The sequence below is a fragment of the Lolium rigidum genome, chromosome 1, assembly GCF_022539505.1.
Source record: "Lolium rigidum isolate FL_2022 chromosome 1, APGP_CSIRO_Lrig_0.1, whole genome shotgun sequence".
NCBI lineage: Eukaryota > Viridiplantae > Streptophyta > Magnoliopsida > Poales > Poaceae > Lolium > Lolium rigidum.
The window spans coordinates 10,656,325-10,676,754 of record NC_061508.1 but is presented as its reverse complement, the minus strand read 5'-3'; the positions used below and the strand labels follow the sequence as shown (position 1 = coordinate 10,676,754).

General features: G+C 47.0%; 2 protein-coding genes across 2 annotated transcripts; both read left to right on the top strand.

Annotated features, from left to right (window-relative positions):
- The first annotated feature begins 1,946 nt into the window (after window positions 1-1,946).
- LOC124684910 (extra-large guanine nucleotide-binding protein 3-like) lies at window positions 1,947-7,340 on the top strand. The gene is made up of 9 exons (XM_047219167.1): window positions 1,947-3,296; window positions 3,386-3,523; window positions 3,640-3,744; window positions 3,867-4,049; window positions 4,542-4,719; window positions 4,802-5,046; window positions 5,710-5,882; window positions 6,244-6,441; window positions 6,688-7,340. Exons 1-9 carry the CDS (start codon window positions 2,364-2,366, stop codon window positions 7,103-7,105), a joined length of 2,571 nt encoding a protein of 856 aa, XP_047075123.1. The 5' UTR covers window positions 1,947-2,363; the 3' UTR covers window positions 7,106-7,340.
- A 150-nt stretch (window positions 7,341-7,490) lies between these two features.
- LOC124703939 (pentatricopeptide repeat-containing protein At5g27270-like) lies at window positions 7,491-16,279 on the top strand. Its single transcript, XM_047236175.1, has 8 exons — window positions 7,491-7,654; window positions 13,873-14,234; window positions 14,319-14,630; window positions 14,715-14,819; window positions 14,920-15,007; window positions 15,132-15,253; window positions 15,376-15,440; window positions 15,536-16,279. The coding sequence occupies exons 1-8, from the start codon at window positions 7,491-7,493 to the stop codon at window positions 16,091-16,093; spliced, it is 1,776 nt and encodes a 591-aa protein (XP_047092131.1). The 3' UTR covers window positions 16,094-16,279.
- The last annotated feature ends 4,151 nt before the right edge of the window (window positions 16,280-20,430 follow it).

Below are 20,430 nucleotides of genomic sequence, written 5' to 3'. Positions count from 1 at the left end.
TTCTTCATAAGTATCAAGAAATCATCATCAAAAAGTAAATGAGATACCCTCAATGTCACGAACCTCCTTTCTACGAGCCAAAGCACTAGATAAACCATCTACACAAATTAAGAATAGATAGGGTGATAATGGATCTCATTGCCGGACACATACCTTGTAGGGATACAACCTTCCATTTCTTGGTCATTGTATCATACCTTGTACTTTACCGACTGAACACATGCCATTAAAAGCTCCACAAAACCACTATGGAAGGCGAGACGAGATAGCATGTGCTCCAAGAAAACCCACTATACCAGGTCATATGCCTTATAGATACCTAACTTCAGAGCACAAAATTGTTCCTTACCCTCATTTTTATTCTTGATAGTATGAAAACTCTCATATGCCAAAAGAATGTTATCCGTAATCAATCTACCAGGCACACATCAACATTTTGTCTGAAAAGAACGATAAACATGTGTCGTATGCATTGATTGATAAACACGGCAATATAATATCTATTATTATTCAATAATGTCAACTAAAGTGTGTATATATATACATATATATACATATATTGATGGTAAACAAATCAGCTTACGCAAAGCAGAGAAAACACAAAGACATGATATAGACGATAGCAAAGCATTCATGATTCATGAGATGGTCTAAGATAAATCAAATAGTTAAATTGTCACTTTGGTTGTGGTAAAATTTAAAGATAAACACGATCACCAAGCAAAATGTGAGGATCTTCCACATCAAATCCCGGCATCCCGCCCGACCACAAATTCTTCTTGCCACCATCAAGAGAGGTGAACTTACGGGTCACGGCACCCTCGAACTTCAAGTCATGTAAATTTGAAAGAGTAGTCGTCTTGGCAAATCTATTGGCCCCGTTAATGGATTTTTTTCCAGTGCTAAGAATTTACTCTCTATCTATTCCCAACGATCACTGCTCCAAACAAATACTCTCCCCTATCTATGATAAATGTTTCTGGTTTGAATGTGAGAAAGAGTTAGTCCTGACTTCCCCTCTTCTCCCCACCGATCTCGTTCCCCTCCCCCACCGTTCTCCCCCTTCCAGCTCCAGGGCTGTTAGGACCCCTCACCTCTCCTCTCCGGGCGTGGCCAACGGTGAGGGGCGAGGACCCCTCCCTATACAGTAGTAGCCATAGGTTAGATCTAGGGTTGATTGCTAAGTTGTGGTTGGCTTCATGCTAGTGTCTCGGGTGCTCCTGGTGCCTTTGAGCTACTGCCAGGGGAAGCTTCTTATCATCTTGCCCGTGGTCCTCCTAAGGTGGGAGCTGATGGCGGTGGATGGGGTGGAAGCAAGCCCGTCAAATAAAGCTCATTCGTCCTTAAGATCTTGGTCTCGACTCTCGAGGCTTGTTGTTGTGCGGATTCGATGGAGATGGCAGCCTGGCTTCTCTTCTTCAGCCATCGAGGAGATGGAGAGGGAGGGTGCTAGAGTGCTACTCTGCATCAATCATCATGGCATGGAGATGCGATTTTGTACGGAGTTCATCAATTGAAGCCTTGTTTCGCTGCGGTTATCCATGGTCATCGAGGTCGCTCCATGCCGTGGTGCTGTGCGCCCTACAACTTCTTCAACCCCGTGGTCGGCGTGCCAGTATGGAGGCCCTTCAGCTACTCCGTCACGATGCTCTACGCTAGCCTAGCGTCAAGTGGTTTCGTCCCCGACGATGGCGCCGGTGGCCACGGTGTCCACTGCATCTTCTTCCACGGTGGAGAGAGAATTGATTGCTTTCTTCAACTTTTCCTCAAGGTTCCTTTTATAAAAGTGGAGGTCCTCCTTGTAATGCTTTTTATTTCTAAGGACCTATTTGTAAAAAAATATAACATCACTTGTTATGGATGCATAAAAATATTCTCAAAAAAAAGAAATTACTGCTCCAAATTAATCACAGTAATTGATTGGGGCGTGGTGTGGAAAGAGCGGAACGGTCGTCTCCCCATTTTCCAGTCCCAGCGATTGGGGTGTGGTGATTTCTGAGCGTGCGGTTGGTGGCTCGCTGCCTGCTTTGCTCCTCCAAATCCCAATCGCAAAACCGCGGCGGCTTTCTCGTTCAAAGATTTGCGTCTGGGTCTCTGGTTGACCGGAGCAGGGAGGTGGGTCTAGCTTGGCGATTGATTCTTGTAGTTGGTGGGTGGTGCTGCGGCGGGCTTTGACCGTCGCCGGCGCGAGCCGAGGCGGCGACGACGGCAAATTTCCCATCTTTCGGCGCTGAAAATACCGGAGTTCTGTGGGGCGAGTCCACGGAGCTCAGAGGGGAGTAATTTGGGAGCCTCGCTCTCGCTCTCGCTGATGCTGATGCGGAGGAGGTAGGTGTTCGGCGGATTGCGCGCGCGCGCGGGAGATGGCGGGGGCGGTGGGCGGCGAGGGCAACTGGGAGGAGATGCTGAGGCGGATGCTGCCGCCGGGGACCACCATCCCGGAGGGCAACCTCGACTACTCCATCGCGCTCGAGTACGACGGCCCGCCGGTGGCCTACGAGGTCCCCAGGATCGACCCGGTGGACATGGCGGACGTGCCCACGGCCGAGCCCGTGTCCGGGTCCTACAGGCTCGGGAACAGCGTGGTGCCCGTGGCGCCGGTCTTCAGGCCCCGGCGTGCAGACCCGCCGCCGGCGCCGCCTGCGCGGGTCAGGGCAAGCTCGGAGTCCGCCAATTCAGCGCCTCAGGACGAGGGGGGCTCCGACCGCGACGACGACTCCAGCGAGTTCGCGCGAAGCTGGCAGGGGCACAACAGGCCCGCGCCGGAGGGGAGGAGATCTCACGTGGTGACCTTCGGGCTGGCGGACGACGGCAAGTACGACGACAGCAGCGAGCTCGGCGACACCAGGTCGGAGCAGTTCGCGGCGGTGACCAGGAAGGAGAAGAGGGGCAAGACGTGCGACCGGTGCGGGAAGCGGAAGTGGGAGGGCAAGGAGTCGTGCATCGTCTGCGACAAGCGGTACTGCGGCTACTGCCTGCTCAGGGCCATGGGGTCCATGCCGGAGGGCCGCAAGTGCATCACCTGCATCGGCATGCCCATCGACGAGAGCAAGCGGTCCAAGCTGGGGAAGAGCTCCAGGATACTGTCGCGGTTGCTCAGCGCGCTCGAGGTGAGGCAGATCTTGAAGGCCGAGAGGGAGTGCCAGGCGAACCAGCTCCGGCCCGAGCAAATCATCGTCAATGGCTGCCCTCTTTGCCAGGAAGAGATGTCGGACTTGCTTAGTTGCTCGCGGCCTCCTCAGAATCTGAAACCTGGGAGATACTGGTATGACAAGGAGTCGGGCTTGTGGGGAAAGGTAAGCCTATTGGAAGTAGCGCGCGCAACGTATACCTTTCTTTGAAACCTGAAATTGCTGCAGACTAACCTTTACGTTTATGCTGTTAGGCTGGGGAAAAGCCGAATCGGGTTGTCAGCACTAACCTCAACTTCAATGGAAAGATTCAGCCTGATGCCAGCAATGGCAACACTCAGGTTTACATGAATGGAAGGGAAATTACCAAGATTGAACTGAAAATTCTGAAGGTATTGATGCACATTCTAAGCTATATACAATTGAGAATCCTTATCATTTTGTGTACATTTTAAATATGCTGTGTCACTATCTGATTGCGTTTTCCACAATATCTGCATCATTGCAGATAGCACAAGTCCAATGTCCCCGTGATACCCACTTTTGGGTCTATCATGATGGTGGATATGAGGAAGAAGGCCAAAATAACATCAAAGGAAAAATATGGCAGTCCGTATGTATCTTGTTCGATGGAGTTTTAATTAATTAATTTTCTTTCATAAAACTAGTTAACTCATGCCTTCCTGTTTTTTTGCTTGTTTTATGACTAGATTTTATGTGCCCCCTGTTATACAGCCTTTCACACGTTTTGTTTGCGCCATGGTTTCACTACCGGTGCCTCCTCCAAACTCTGATGAGCCCAAAGACGACTCTCCTTATTCAGCAAGAGCAGTGCCTGATTACTTAGACCAGAAAAGAGTACAAAAACTTCTTATTCTTGGATCACCTGGAGCTGGAACAAGCACCATATTTAAGCAGGTTGGAGCAAATTTATAAATTGCTGGGATTTTGTAGAAAATAAACTGCATTAGGTTCTGTTATATCCTTATTTGGTGTTGGCTTCAACTTACCCATACTGCTCCAGTGAAATATGGCTTTGAAGTTGATTTTTGAAGCTTGTCATGTAGTTGCTATTTCGGTGATGTATAAACCTTTTTTCTGTTCTGTAGCTTGGTTAGTTGTTGACTTGTGTTAATGTTTTAGATGACAGTTGCATGCGTGCCATGGTACAATCATCTGCAAGCTAGGGGTTGTTTATACATTAGTCTAGTCATCATAACCTGATAGGTATCTTTGTTTTAAGCCTTTAAGCATTAAAATGTCTTAAATCTTTGTGGAACACCATGCAAGTTGTCCATCATCAGATTTATCATGCAATCTCCAGCTGAGTCCTGACAGTCTGATTCATCTACTTTTGACATTTCTCCTTGTTTTGTATGTAATTTCATGACGTTTGGTTTTATAACACAGGCTAAGTTACTATATGGAACTAGATTTACCCCAGAAGAACTTGACAATATCAAACTAATGATCCAAAGCAACATGTTCAAGTACCTCGGGATTCTGTTAGAGGGCCGTGAGCGCTTCGAGGAGGAGGCTTTGGCTATATCAAATAACCCAAATTCAGAAGATGGGGATACCCAACAAGGTAGCAGGGCCAGCTAATATTTGATCCTATCATATTTTTGAAGGTCATATGCAGTATGCTGAAGTTGGTTTCTTTTATGCAGATGAAAACAAATCTAGTGATTCCAACTCTTGCATATACTCAATAAATGCAAAGCTAAAGAAGTTCTCTGATTGGCTGTTGGACATCATAGCAATGGGAGACCTAGATGCATTCTTCCCTGCAGCTACACGTGAATATGCACCAGTTGTTGATGAGATGTGGAAGGACCCTGCGATACAAGCAACATATAAAAGAAAGGACGAATTGCATTTTCTCCCTGAAGTTGCTGAATATTTTTTGAGCAGGGTATAAATCAAAGCCTTTTCATGCGGATTTCCGCCTTAATTTAACCTGTTCACAGCTTGCATTTCTTTGGTTATGCTACACCAGCACTTCGTATTATGGCAACTAAGCATTACATGCTCAGTTTAGTCTCTCAGAAATAGAACTTACAGCACCTGCAGGCCTAACAAAGTTAGCTGCCCGTAGTCACCTGTATAGTTCTTTTTTGTTTTCTCTCAAATTCGGGTAGCCTTGCTACAACCCTGTATGCTCCCGCCTTCTCAGCGGTTTTCTCTAATATATAATGATGCACGCCTAGGCGTGTGTTCGAGAAAAAAAAAAGAAATAGAACTTACACTTTGGAAGTTATCAATCCCGCAAGGCCTTTTTGTGTTTCTGGACTCTACCCACTATCACCCTTATTTTGTCGACAATGGTGTCCAGCATAGCACAATGAGCTGTCACTTATTTTGCGTTTACACTCTAATTGTTATTTGAGTACCCAAAGAGAAGTAATACCATGTACATAATGAGAAGTGATACTATACACATAAATCTATTTCAGAACATTATGACAAAATATTCTGTTTTCTTACTCTTTACTTTATTTTTTCTACTTATCGATTGGGGTTTAGATAATGCATATATAAGAAATACTGATCTCTCTTTACTATGCCATTCTTGAAGGCAATTGAAGTATCAAGTAATGAGTATGAACCTTCAGAGAAAGATGTAATATATGCTGAAGGGGTATCACAAGGAAATGGATTGGCCTTTATTGATTTCACTCTGGATGAACGGAGCCCTATGTCAGAACTCTATGGTGACAGTCATGACCCGACCTCTCAGGCACTAAACAAGTAAGCTCTTTCTTCCTGGCTCAGGTCAAAACTGCATCGAAATCCTTTTATATGTCGTTATACGAGTGTGTCTCCTTCCCCACTTGTTCATTTTCTTTCTTTATGATAACAAAAGAATTCTCAAGTTATCAACATTGTTGTTGGTAGATTGCTGTAAAAAAAAGCACGAAAAACTATACCGTAGGTTTTTTTTCCCTACGGTTTCATGGTAAAAAAAGCACAGCATTGTAACTTGTTCCCTCTGTATCAGCGCACTATGTAGGTTGCCTCCTATTTATGTTTGATTGGGTTGATGACTTCTTTCTCGTTTGAAACAACTCCCAGAAAGCTTAGCTGTCTCGTCTACTTTTATTCCTCTCAGATATCAGCTAATCAGAGTAAACGCCAAGGGCATGAATGAGGGCTGCAAATGGGTAGAAATGTTTGAGGATGTCCGTGTGGTGATATTCTCCGTAGCACTCAGCGACTATGACCAGCTGGGACTCTCTGCTAGTGGCGGCAGTAGGCGCCTCGTGAATAAGATGATTCAAAGCAGGGACTTGTTTGAGTCTACAATCAGGTAAAGTAACTCTATCAGTTGCATTTACCGAATGGTCCTGTAATTTCAATACTACAACATTACATATTTTAAGTTCTAGCTTTTGTGAGGTTGATCTTGTTCAAACTGAAGCTAAAACTTCGGCAAACTGCACATTATCTATTTGTATTGCCTAATATAGATAGAGAATGAGAACATTGTCCCGGAGTCAGTTCAGCATTAATTATTGAGATCAAAATCAACTGAATTTATGCATACTTTGAGCAGGCATCCATGTTTCCGCGACACGCCGTTTGTCCTGGTTCTCAACAAGTTTGACCTCTTCGAGGAGAAGATTGGGCGCTCTCCGCTCTCGGGCTGCGAGTGGTTCAGCGACTTTGGCCCCCTCCGGACCCACAACAACAACCAGTCGATGGCCCACCAGGCGTTCTACTACGTGGCGATGAAGTTCAAGGACCTGTACGCGGCGCACACGAACGGGCGGAAGCTGTTCGTGTGGCAGGCGCGCGCCCGCGACAGGCCCACCGTCGACGAGGCCTTCCGGTACATCCGGGAGGTGCTCAAGTGGGAGGACGAGAAGGACGAGGGGTTCTACCCGGAGGAGTCCTTCTACAGCACGACGGAGCTCAGCTCCTCGCGGCTCGTCGGAGCAGGAGAGTGGCAGCAGCAATCTGCTGCCGGCTAATAGACCAGAGAGCACGTAGACTGTTGTTGTTGCTGTTGCCTAATTGTATAGTGCTGTTGTTGTGTATTTGTACTAGCTAGCTAAGCCAACGTCTATCTAGCCTGTTAAGAATCGATGTTATCATTGTTGTGCAGTAGTAGTAATTTTCCTGATAAATGTAGTTAAAAGGAGAGAGAAAACATGTTTGTAAAATCATTTGATGTTCGAGTTGATCGTGATTGATATTTTTGGGTAAGATTCTGGTAAACTTTAGTAAATTTTACATGACCTTTTTCTGGTTATTGCTTTTAGTCGTATGTTCTGACAGGTGGGGCCCACGCCGGGTAAGAAAGAAAATCTATTTTGTAACCTTATCTCCAACATATCCGTTCACTTTCCCGCGTCCATGGTGATGGCTCACACTCCGCTGGCCGCACGCAGCGCCGCTGTCTCCGTCACCTGCTCCTCCCGTGAATACGAAGACGACGACGGCGGCGCCGTCTCATGGTCGCTCTCCTCCGGCACACGCTCCTCCTCGTCGTCGCCGCGGGGGCGCCGCCTGCCACCAAGGTTTCGGATTTCGTTTTGCAAAATTTACCGTCCCTGGGCGAAATGGGCGAAATTCGGTTTTTCGGAAAATTTTCGGAAAATCCCGGACGAAAATCTAATTTCAAAATTTGAAATTTGGGACGAAAAATGACCGAAATTTGAACGAAAACTGACCGAATTTGACAAAGAAAATGTAAATAACATGTAAGGCAGAATCTCCAGCAAAATAAACGAGTTATAGCATAATCAACGAACCATCAACACAATATTTACTAGACTTGAACTAACGATCAAACACTACTGGTAACCATCAAGAAAACCAAAAGAATATAGTATAATCCAATCGCACAAGAGTCCATATTAACCTGTCTTAACATACCAGATTAAGAGTCCAAATTACAGTGGACAACTAATACATGAACCATGACAGCCACAAAACACAAATGGGCAGAGTTCAACATTGTATTGTTTTCCACCCCTCATTCTTCCATCAATTAAAAATCTCTTATGCTCCCAGGCACCTTCATCTTGAAACAAAGAAACATCAGATATCAGTATACAATACAAACAAGAAATAGTGTGCAGCACATAAGAAATAGTATTCAACAACTGGATGGCAAGGCCGAATTTTAACAGCAATCAGAAACGATCCTTCGATCAGCTGATTGTGGCTGTGCTCCTTGCTGCAGCCGCTGTCCACAAGGCCGCCGCCCGAACCTAGCTGCCCCATCAGCAACGATCTGGTGCGGTCGCGCTCCATTGTGGTGCTGCCGACCCGGTCCCCGGCCGCACGGCCGCTGTTCGTGCTCCATGGATGTGAAGGAGGAGAGCTGTGAGGGGGAGGGGGAGTGCTGGACTGCTTGAGGAGAAGGATGGAGGTGGCGCTGCCCAGCCTCCCTGGATCGTGTTGCCTGCAGCCGCCGCACAAAGAAGTGGAGATGGGGAAAAATGAAATTTAGGGTTAGGGCTCGCTCGGTGTGAGCTTTTATACCACGGGGGGATATCTGTGGACTATTCCAGACCATGGGCCGGGCTGAAAGTTCAAAAAAGGCCGAATTGTTTGGACCGGCTTATACAGATACCGGCCCAGAACGAAATGGCCGAATTTCGGACGAAATTCGATTTTTTCGGGCGAAATTCGAAACCTTGATAACTGCAAGATAGATAGATATACTATCAGTCAGTTTGATCATTCTCCCATGTCCCATTTCGCGCGCGTGCAGTCCCGTCGATGATCTGGATGGTGATCCATTGGAGGCACCTTCTTCGCCAACGCGCTGCCAAGCAGTCATGAGTTAGCCTGGTCGACAGCAGCCTGTCTCCATCGTCAGTGAGCCAAGGCTTCCGCCCCTTCGCGCGCCGTTGAATAAATCTCTCTGCAATTCCGCCTCTTCTTTTTCTTCTCTTTTGTCATGCGCGCATGTGTAACATCGTCACTTGATTCATGAATGAATGAAAGTAAGAGTCTCCTCAACTCTCAACACAGTTCCGCGCCCTCTTGTTGTCTTGCTCCTATGCCTATCTCTGCCTTTGCAGGTTGCAGCTATATGTACTCATGCAAATTAACAGTCCGAACATCAGCACACATCACTGGCCTGCAGCGTAGATCAAACGTAACCCGGGAGCGTACACCCAGAGGTTCTGCAACCGAGGACAGTGGCCATACCAGAAGCGGTCACGGAATCGACGGCCTGATAGAACCAGCGAACTGAATCGCGCGCGTATGCCGAGCTCGCAGAGTATGCACCATCAGCCGTCCACTTCCACGTCAAGCGATCTAGGATGAGCTGAACCTCACGCAGCACAAGCAAGCAAATTGACGGATGGCCTCCGGTGGCTTATAGCAGAAGTGTTGAACGACGGGCAATGGACGTAATTTTCTTCCAGCTTAACATCTTGTTTAGCGCTTTGTCGATCACCGGCTGCAGCTCGGCGCGGGTTAGCCTTGAAACTGAGAATGGTAAGCCCAGGTACGTGCGGGGCAGAGTAGACATGGGGCACCAGAGCTCTTGGATCATGTCCTGCAGGGCTGCAGGTCTAGGCCGTCGCAGCGAATTAGGGGGTGCAATCTCTTAGCAAAGTTGGTGTGCAGCCCGGTTGGTTCTCCAAATGCATCCAGGAGCCATCGAGCAGCGTTGATCTCCTCGCAGCAGGTCTAACAGGCCCCTTACTTTTCTCGCCCCGTATCCGGTCGCTTTTCGCCCGTATCGAAAAGTTGGCAACGAAAGAGCCATTCCGTCTAGCAGAACCCGTATTTCGCCCCGTATTTTCAAAAATAAAAACCCCGGGAAGTTCGATTTCAATGATCATACTACGGATTTCATTGATCATACTACGGATTTCATTGATTCTACATCCGGAATGCGCGATCCTACTCGGGGACGTCGACTAGGTACGAGTCCGCCTCCGCCTCCGCCTCCCGCAACTCCGCCTCCTTCGCGGCGGCGATGGCCGCCGCCACCTCTTCCTCGACCGCCCTCTTCCTCTTGGCGTCCTCCTTCAGGAACTGCCGTAGCTCCTTCAACAAGTCGGGGGCCTCCTCGTCATCGCCGGCGAGCGGAGCTCTTCTAGCGCCGGTGCTCCCGCCGCTCCAAGCCTCCTTCGCCCAGGCGGCGGCGCTCCCGGTCGGCGCGCCACTCGTCGAACTTGAGCCCGCTCATCGGCTTCATCGGCGGATCCTCGATGAACCGGCGCCCGCCCGCGCGAAGTCGATTAGCTTTTCCGGGACGGACGCGGCGCCGTTGTACTTGCAGGCCGCGCGACGGCTGCCGGCGGCGGATCTCTTGCATTGCCGCCGCCACGCTTCCTCTACGGTGTCCGGCGAGCGGGATCGCTTCGATCCGCTCGCCGGCGAGGCCCTCATCGTGGCGGCGGGAGTCCATCCTAGCGGCGGCGGTGGAATGCGTGGCGGGGGCGCGGCTAATTTCTCGCCGGAGCGAGGAGGAGGAGGCGGCGGCGCGCGGCGGAGCTAGGGTTGCGAGTGAGGGGTTAACCCCTCACTCGCACCTCGCGCCCACTATATGTACGGGGCGACGGGCCGATTTCCTGGGCCCCGTATTCCGCCGAAACGGGGCGGCCCGAATACGGGGCCTGCTAGACGGCCCAAACCGCGCCTGCCCCGTATGTCGCCGGAATTTTACGGGGTGGGCGGGTTATACGGGGCCTGTTAGACATAATCTCACAGCGTCAACCAAATGACATTTCAGCACTGTATTCCACACCATGCATCGGATCTGAACACTGCATTACATTACATCCATTTATTATCCAAATTACCATAACGTACAATGGGCATTCCTTCCGAACTAGGAGCAAAATCAAAACCAACATGAGATGTTATACATGGTAAAATCACACCCACTCCTGGAAATCTGAACTAAGAAAGAAGAGGAGTCGGAGCAACGGTGTTCGGGTACGGATGAGCTTTCATACCTATTGCTCTTTGCTGGCGCTGGCGGCAAGGGTTCTTCCTGCGGGCATCGCGCGCTTCCGCAACGGCGGTATCGGTATCTTACAGCCATGCCTACGCAACAAGCGTCATCTAGAGACGGTGGCTCAGGATTGCCGGCTTGCCGCCACGATCGCCGGCGAGGAGACGAAGTGCCGGCGCGTCGATGTAGTTGCGTTTGTGAGCGAGGTCACGGGTGGGCCTTGGAAGGCCTATTATAATGGGCCTCCCAATGCACAGTCGTTTATTTCAAACTAGACTAGCCCAAATCAGAAGAATTCCAAAGTCTCAGTCTGATCGTGAAACAGGCCCAAGTATTTCCGTCCTATATGCCCATTTCGGCAGGTCTTCTTCTGGCTTTCTGTTTTATCGGTTGTGCTTCTGGTTTTGCGTATGGGCCTTTTCAGCCTCTACAAGATAAATTCAAATAAACCAGAGTTAACAGGAGGAGGGAAATAAAGGAAAAAAACACACACACCCAACAACACAAAGAGCATGAGAGACAAGGAGGCTACTCTGAAAAACCTTGGAGACAGTTGATAGATGGAAAAAACCCATCACGGCGCAAACACAACGATCACAAGGAGGAGCAAGCAGGACGTGCCAGCAGGAGGGATAACCCAGCTCCATGATGCTTATATCTATTTCCCCCCTATTTCTTTTTCTTTCAAAGATTCTTCAGAAATTTCTCGGTAACGCTAGCTTGGGCTACAAGGCTGGGCTGACCTCCAGACAGCCTGCTTCACTTAATTGTTGATCTTATGGGATCCTTCCGTAACCTTCTCCTTTTTGCTCCAACATGCTACTCTAGCTGTGCTACTGTGTAGCCTTCTCTTCGCACAAATCCGAGGGCTCCTTTAATTTAAAGGATAGAAAAAGCATAGGAATAGGAAAGGTATATGATTGGAATGTCATGTCTACTTGAATCCTATAGGAGATGAAGTGTGTTTGATTGTAGCAAAGGAATTTTTTCATGAGGAATTAGCTAATGCTTTTTTCCCTATAAAAATTACACTACAATATTTCTATAGGAATTTTTCCTATAGGATGTGTTCCTATGCATCAAATAACATGTATAAACTTTTTTCCCATAAAAACCAAATCCTATATAATCCCTATGCAAATCCATTAAATCAAAGGAGCCCTCCATTATCCACCTTAATGCCACCTCTTCTCATTCGGTACTAGGAACAAGACTAAAGATGGACGGCATGCCCATCGTGCACTAAGAATTTGGTGTGCTACTGTTATTACCCATGACACAGTATAAAAGGGTGGGCCCCTAGTATTTCCATTACCCATGGCGTACCCCATAATTTGGGTGCCACTTCTAAGTATGGTCATATTGGCCGGGTTGCACTCATATAATAGTAGCGCAATAAATTACAATGCACCACAGACATGCCCACGTGCCGCTTCCCGAAATTGTGTGCCACTATTGGCTGACTGGACAAGATTGACGACCCGCGTCACGCGTGGACCGATACGCTTTGAGAATGTGCTGTAGAAGGCTGTCCGACGCGCGCAACAGACTTAGCCATCAATGCCCGGGCTCCTACGCCGCCATTAATGCAGACGAAGGCACATGAACCAGCGCGTACATTGATGGCCCGGTGTTCTTATAGTCCCTATGCTGGTCTCTCCCCCACAACATCTGCTCACTCCAGTGCCAACAGTCACCGCCAAATCCAACGCCGATGCCACCTCCAGCACCAAGATGCCAAAGCTACCGTCTTGGCTCCAGAAGGCGGTGAATGACCACGAGGCCGGCTCATCCTCAGGCCAAAGCTGTCGGTCATCACCGCCTCCTCGCCTCACCCGCAACCATGTCGTCGCCTCCAGTTCAGGGAAAGTATGGTCTTCCTTACAACTCCTATTACATGATACATACAACTAAGGTCATTAATACCGCCTCCAATCTACCTCGCCTCGTGTAGCCTAAGGTCTATGGAGGTGTGGTGGATTTCGGTCATTGTCGGCAGGAGGAATTCGTTTCGTTATGTTTCTTTTTAGTTTGGTTAGGTGACATAGGCATCCCAAATGGGCATGCCGAATATAGTACCCGGGGTTTATTGAAGGCCCACTACCCGAAGAATAAGAAGATTCGGAAGCCCAAGATGTGTTAAAGGAAAAGATAGAGTTGTAATAGGAAGTGTTATTTGTAATCTGGCGGGATGAGTTAGAAACCGTCCCGGACTCTGTAACTTGTACAAAACGAAACCCTCGGCTCCACCTCTTATATAAAGGGGGAGTCGAGGGACGAAGAGATCATCGGAATCATTGTCTGCAAACCCTAGTTTTCATATTCGTCGAGTACTTTTCGGCTGAAACCTTCGAGATCTACTTGCCCTCTACTTCTAACTAAACCCTAGCCTACAATCCATAGGCATTGATAAGTTAATCCCTTGTCAATTGGCGCCGTCCGTGGGAATTAGAGGCGTAAGGATCCGATCTCGATGGCACGTTCAAGATCTTCGACATCGTCAACCGGAAGCAACACTATGGATCGAGGTAAACAGATCGCTGCTGGTCTTGTTGATTTTGTTCCTCACCCACCCTCCCGTTTGGATGCATATGCGTATCTGGCGGAGCCCTTGGAGATGACGTTCGGAAGGTTCCACTTTCGCGTCGAGAAGGAAGGGTCGTATCGTGTCGAAATTCCGATTTCGTCGGGATCGTCGGCGGTCGATTCTGATTTTTCAAGCTATGCATCGTCAACTGAGTCAGAAGAAGAAACTTCGGCAACACGTTACGTCAGCATCAGAGCAAGAGAGAAACTGTGATGGAGGAGGCGGCGGTACGGTGGCCTGCTTGTGCTGCTTGCTCTGACAAAAGAAGATGTCCAGCTTGATGAGGGCCTCTGTATGACTGTGATGGAAGTTTGCTGCAAAAGCGGGATGACGGCCAATGCAAATAAGGTACTGAAAGAGATGCATAATGATGGGGTGACCATTAAGAGTTCAACAATGGTTTCTCCTATTGAGATGTATGCTAGAAATAATATTAGCGTGATCCGGGAAGAAGATACTTCGTCGAAGATGCTAGACTGTCGGACTGACATTTCAGCACTCAGCACGACATTGAAATCCTTGTTGGACACACCTGGGAGTTCATCCATCGCGTGCCAATTGATCAGAAAATTTGCTAGGGAAGGTGAGCAAGCTAGGTGCCACACTGAACATGTGTTCATGTCTGAGCGTACTTCTGTTACTGTTGTCTAAATGTTTTCTGCTGCAGGAAGTACAGAAGAAGCAAAATTTCTTCATGAACAGCTGACTGCATTGGGAGTCAAGCCTGAAGATTCTGCAACAGCTACTTTGATTGTCCAATATGGCCAGAAACAGAAGTTACGGAAAGCACAATTACTATTTGAGTCGGCATCAGCATGGTTTCCTGTAGGAGGGCCTGTCTACAATGCCATGGTCGATGCATTATGTAAGTGCAGCAAGACTGATGAGGCATATCATCTTTTCATGGAAATGGTTGATCGAGGCCATATTAGAGATGCTGTGACAATTAGCATACTAGTCACTCACCTGACTAAGCATGGTAAGCAAGTTTTTAACTGCTACCAATCCTTGTGCATGTTTTCACCATGTTGCTGTGTATACTCACATTGTGAAATCACCCCAGGGAAATTTCAGGAGGCAGAAAACATCATACATGACTGTTTCGCTGGTGAAGTTGAGCTTGATACTGTCGTGTACAACACTTTTATCAAATCGATGCTCGAGTCAGGTATGGATAACATCTTTTCCTCTCCATTAGATGGACAATCAAACATTTTTCAGGTCAAAGGATTCCATGGCTAACTGCCTCAGCTTTAGTTCCCAAGCAGGCAAACTATACTCAGCTGTCAGCATATATGATCGCATGATAGCCTCAGGTGTTCCTCGGTCCTTGCAGACATTCAATATAATGATAAGGTAGATAATCTTCATACATCATAGAAAAATTGGATCTGGAAGTATGCAATGATCGTTTTTCCATCTTTATGTTCGCGTTGAGATTTTAGATCACTTCGTCATTAGCTTCAGTTTTCTGGTTCAGTGTTTATGGCCTAGGAGGAAAGCTGGACAAGGCTACTGAAATGTTTACTGCTGCGCAAGAGCTAGGCTTACCCATCGATGAGAAGATATACACGAACATGCTTAACATCTATGGAAAGGCTGGTCAGTTTCTTCTACCTTATGTAGGCGAATCAAAGAAAGTTACTTTTTTTCCACATTCGACGAGTGTTTTCCCCTATGCTTGTACTATTTAGTTTTGGGTCTCTGAAGTTCCATTCCTGCAGGGAGGCATCAGGAGGCATCTTTGCTATTTACTAGAATGAAGGAACGTGGTATCATGCCTGGAAAGGTATGCTTTCGTCGGCTTTTGACTTCTGAAGTCAATGTTATCAGTGTTGAGATTGACCGATGCAACTGATTTTGACCTGACTTTTCAATGTGCAGATCAGTTTCAACTCCATGATCAATGCCTACGCCGCTTCTGGGCTGCATCACAACGCAGAGGTTACATTCCAGGAGATGCAATCATGCAGTCACGCTCCCGACTCGTTGACTTATCTCGCACTGATCAGGGCATACACCCAGGGTGGATGCTATACCAAAGCAGAGGAAGCCATCCAGATGATGCTGGGTAGCAACATAACCCCTTCTAGCCTTCATTTCAACCACCTCATTTTCAACTTTCTGAAGGAAGGTCAGATTGATGAAGCCCACAGGATCTGCAGTCAGATGCGCGATATTGGCGTGGCTGCGGATTTGGCCTGTTGCAGGACCATGATGAGGGCGTACCTAGAGCACGGCCGAGTCGATGAAGGCATATCGCTCTTTGAGACGACGTGCAGGTCGCTGAAACCTGACAGCTTCATCCTGAGTGCAGCATTTCATCTCTATGAGCATTCAGGCAGGGAATCTGAAGCTGGGGATGTGCTGGATGTCATCAGTCTGCATGGTGCTTCTTTCCTGAGGAACCTGAAGGTTGGATCAAAGTTGCGACCAACTTAGCAGCCAGCTGTAACAGATAGTCACAACCACGTCATGCAGTTACTTTCTTTTACATGAAACTGTGAACATGAAGAAGCATGACAAAAAATCGCCTGTATCAATTGGCACACCTTATCAATAGGAACATTGAACTATTCAAGAAAGAATAACATCGCATCTCAGAGGTTCCGACAGATGATCACATCACATCTTGTCAGGCGAAAGCTCAAACATGTGCATAAAGATTCTCCTCCTACATAAAAATATTAGGGTATGAGGCTTTGGGGAATTTCAAAATCATTCCCCTCCTTCTACATGCTATACACGCGCATCAGTAGCACAATTGCACTGTGGCAGTAGCACCAATGCACCATCACGACATCACAATTCAAGTTTCACACAGACACACAATAAGCACTGAGCAAGGTTCAAACAACAACAACAACTTCATGTAATGAAACGATAGTTTGAAAGTGCATCCAACAGCCACCTCTATCTCTCCATGGCTTCAGCCTCAAGTCCAAGTACCAACCCGCAGTCCTGCATTCCTGCTGTCCTGCACGTCCAAGGCCGGAGCAGAGCAGGATTATATCATTATAGTCTCAACAAGGCACTACTCTGTGAAACGAAATAGCAAGCAAGATTATATCATTAGTCTCAACAAGGCACTAATGTGAAACGAAATAGGAAGCAATATCACAACAAGATTACACATGTTAAAAATGTCTAGTGTTTGTACCTATAGGCTTTAAGATTATGCTCCACGTGTGGAAATGTATATGCTTTCCTCAGTTTTGGAAGTGCATGCCCTCTTTTTTTATCAACTTTTCCTTTGCTAATGTGTAGGCCACCAAGTTCTTCGATTAGCTCTACAATTTAAGTAGTGAACAATGCCCACCGCAAAAAAAAAGTAGTGAACAATGTAAAAATAGTTAGTTAGAGACAATGATGCAACAAGGCAAGTACAAATACATAGAAAGAAATGAGCTAAGACCATACCTTTTTCAATTGCAGCTAGTTCCTCCATACCCAGCATGAAAGGAGTAAGAGAGGTACGGAAGTCATCTAAGATACACCCACTTGTGCTTAAAGTCGACTCGGATGCTACCGTTGAGATAGGAATAGCAAGCACATCACGTGCCAAGTGAGCAAAGACTGTAAATCTGCATGCATTGCTCTTCCACCAAGCAAGAATGTCCATCTTCATTTCTTGATCTTCGGTATCTTCAACTTGATACTTGTCAAGTTTTGACTTGGAGTTGATGCTTGCTCCATTGTTCATCTTCAACTTCTTTGCATTAACATCCTTTAGCATGACTTCACAACCTCCCTTTGATGTTGTTGAATCTTCTACTTCAGCTATTACTTGAAAGATCGAGATGTCGCCTAGAGGGGGGGGGGGGGGTGAATAGGCAATTAAAAACTCTTACGGATTTGTCTTGTAAGAATGCGGAATTAAACTAACGTTTAGTTTACAAGCACAAACCCTAAATATGCTAAGCTCAACTAAGTGTAACAATGACAACTAGAGCTAAACAAGATAGGCACAAGATATATGTAGCACAAGTGATAGCAAGATATATGTACTTCAAGCACGATGGCTATCACAAGGAAAGAGAGCTCGGGTATAAAAATAACCGAGGCACATGGAGACGAGGATGTATTCCCGTGTTCCCTTCCTTTGCAAGAAGGTACGTCACGTTTGGAGGAGTGGAGGTCCCACGAAGGATTCCCCGCGCCACGAAGGCTCACCCTATTCTCCGAACCACACCCACGAAGGATAATGGCCCTTTCCTTATGGTTAGCTTTTCCTCCGCTCCGGAGATGGCAAGCTCCACAACCACTTCACAAGCTCCACGAAGGAGAAGCCCGGGCCTCTTCACAATCTTCTTGAAGAGATCACCGGAGCACCAACCGCCAAGCCAACTAGGAGGTCTCCCTCCAAGAGTAACAAGCTCACGGTCTCTCACTCGAACTAATCGTGGTGGAGAGCTCAACACTATGCAATGATGCAAAGCAAGAACACTAGAGGTGTTCAAGTCCTTCACTCTCAAATCCCACCAAAGCAACAAATGCTAAGATGAGATTGGAGAGGAAGAGCAATGGGGAAAGTCAACAAAAGACTCCAAGATCTAGATCCCAAGAGTTTCCCTCACTTAGAGGAGAAAAGGATTGGTGGAAGTGTAGATCTAGATCTCCTCTCTTAGATCCCTCAAGAAATAGCAAGAATCATGGGAGGAATCAAAGGGGAGAGCAAGTTCTTCAAATGCAACAATGGAGGAGAGAGAATGGGAAGAACTAACTTGCTCAAGGTGGAAGAAGGGTCTATTTATAGCTAGGAGCAAATAAAAACTGTTGGGGGAAAAACAGAGAAAAAGACAAGAAAAACGGCCAAAAAAAAATGCCCAGCCGGCTGACCGGACCAGGCGCTGAGGAGGCCGGCCTAGGATCCGGCCCAGCCGGACCAGCAGCCGGGCGGGGCGGCGCGCCGCACTGGGCGGCAGTTAGCCGTGGGGAGAAACTGGGGTGGGCCGCGCGGGGCTTTGAGGCCCAGCTGGCGGGGTGGCCGGTCCGGCCGGGGCCTGCACCGGGCGGGCCGGTCGGTGGCCGGCACCTGGGCCGGAGGAAGCGGCTAGGCCGGTTTCGACCGGGTGAGCCGGCGCCTGGCCCGGTCCGGTTGGCGGCCGGTTGTGGACCGGGTGGGCTGGTGGCTAGGCCGGTCGGCTGGCTGGCCCCTGCCCTTTTCTTTTTCTTCTTTTACCTTTTCTTTAATAACAAATGCTCCCGAACTCCGAATCGAATGAAACCAATTTTGTTTGAGAGATAAGAACAAATGCTATCCTATGGAAAGTGAAAACACAAGAATCTGTTGGAGGGGATTTTATCATGAATATAAAAGGTAGAACCTTATATCATTAATAACCGATAAAATCACCCAACCTCGAAAATGCAATAGAAGATGCATGCGAACTCCGTTTTCGATGAACTTGGGCTTGTTGTAAAGCTAGCAACAAGCTCAAGAACCTTACACATAGACACACCAAGAAGCAATAAGGATATGCAAAGTATGCAAAGGATTGAGCTCCCTAAAACGATGTGATCAAGTTACCCAACCGAAAGCCCCTCTTGATAGTGCGGCTATCTATCCTATAATCCGGTCTCCCAACAACCACCTTGAGACCGGTAAAAAGGAAAACCTAGCAATGCCATACATTTGTCTTGCGCATCCCGCTTGATCTTGATGATAACTCTTCAAGCTCTGCACAAGCCGGAATGCCTCACTTGATCATTGTTGCTTTGTGAAGACTCACAAATGCTCCCCCATACACTATGATGGGAAAGCTTCATTGATGCATATCTTCACAAGTCCATTATCACCAAATGGACGGCAAGCTTCAAGCATGTGATTCACTTGAGATGCTCATCTTGAACTTGCCCAACTCAACCTTGTATCTTCACATACTCACTTAAGATAGAGCATGGCTAATATTGAGTTCCACATAAGAACTCCATCTTCATTTCTTCTTCTTGATCATATCACATATATATCTTCATACCGATGATCTTGATGCCAATACACAAGGTATACCTTTATCTTCATGGCATCCATACTTGAATCCAACACATGGAGTACAAGTAGTACCTATGGAATATTCCTTCATATAAACTCAATGAAAACATTAGTCCATAGGGGTTGTCATTAATTACCAAAACCACACATAGGGGCAATATACCATTACAATCTCCTCCATTTTGGTAATTGATGACAAACACAATAAGATGGTTTATATAATGAATATGAGAGACAAGTACGCAACTTATCCGAGAATAAGTTGTATACACGAGGTTGTATTTGATATGGTCAAGTAACACAAAGCTACTATCCCATATCAAAACCAGCTCTACTCACACAACTACAACAAATGCAAGGGATGTGAGTAGAACCAATATATATAGAGAAAACTCCCCCACAATGTATGCACGTGTGATGAACATGAATTCATTGCATATATTGTCAAGATTAACCTTTGGGATAGTTTCCACTATATATATATACAACCATGCAAGACATATAAATATGGAACGCATGAGAGGCAAAACACTTAAGCACAAACCAAACTTAAGTATAAAACCATTCCCTTAAACCCTCTAAACTTCTCCCCCATTGGCATCGATTGTCAAAATGGGTGAAAGATTTAGAAGGCCAATATAATGAGAGTTCCTCCCCAAAGTGTGCACCTCTCATAATTTGAGCGGAATCAAGTGCACATATCCAATGATGAATATTTGAAGGAAGTAAAACTATATTGAGGATCAAAGATTGCATAAAGATAACATGGTGAAGTGAGCTTCAACAA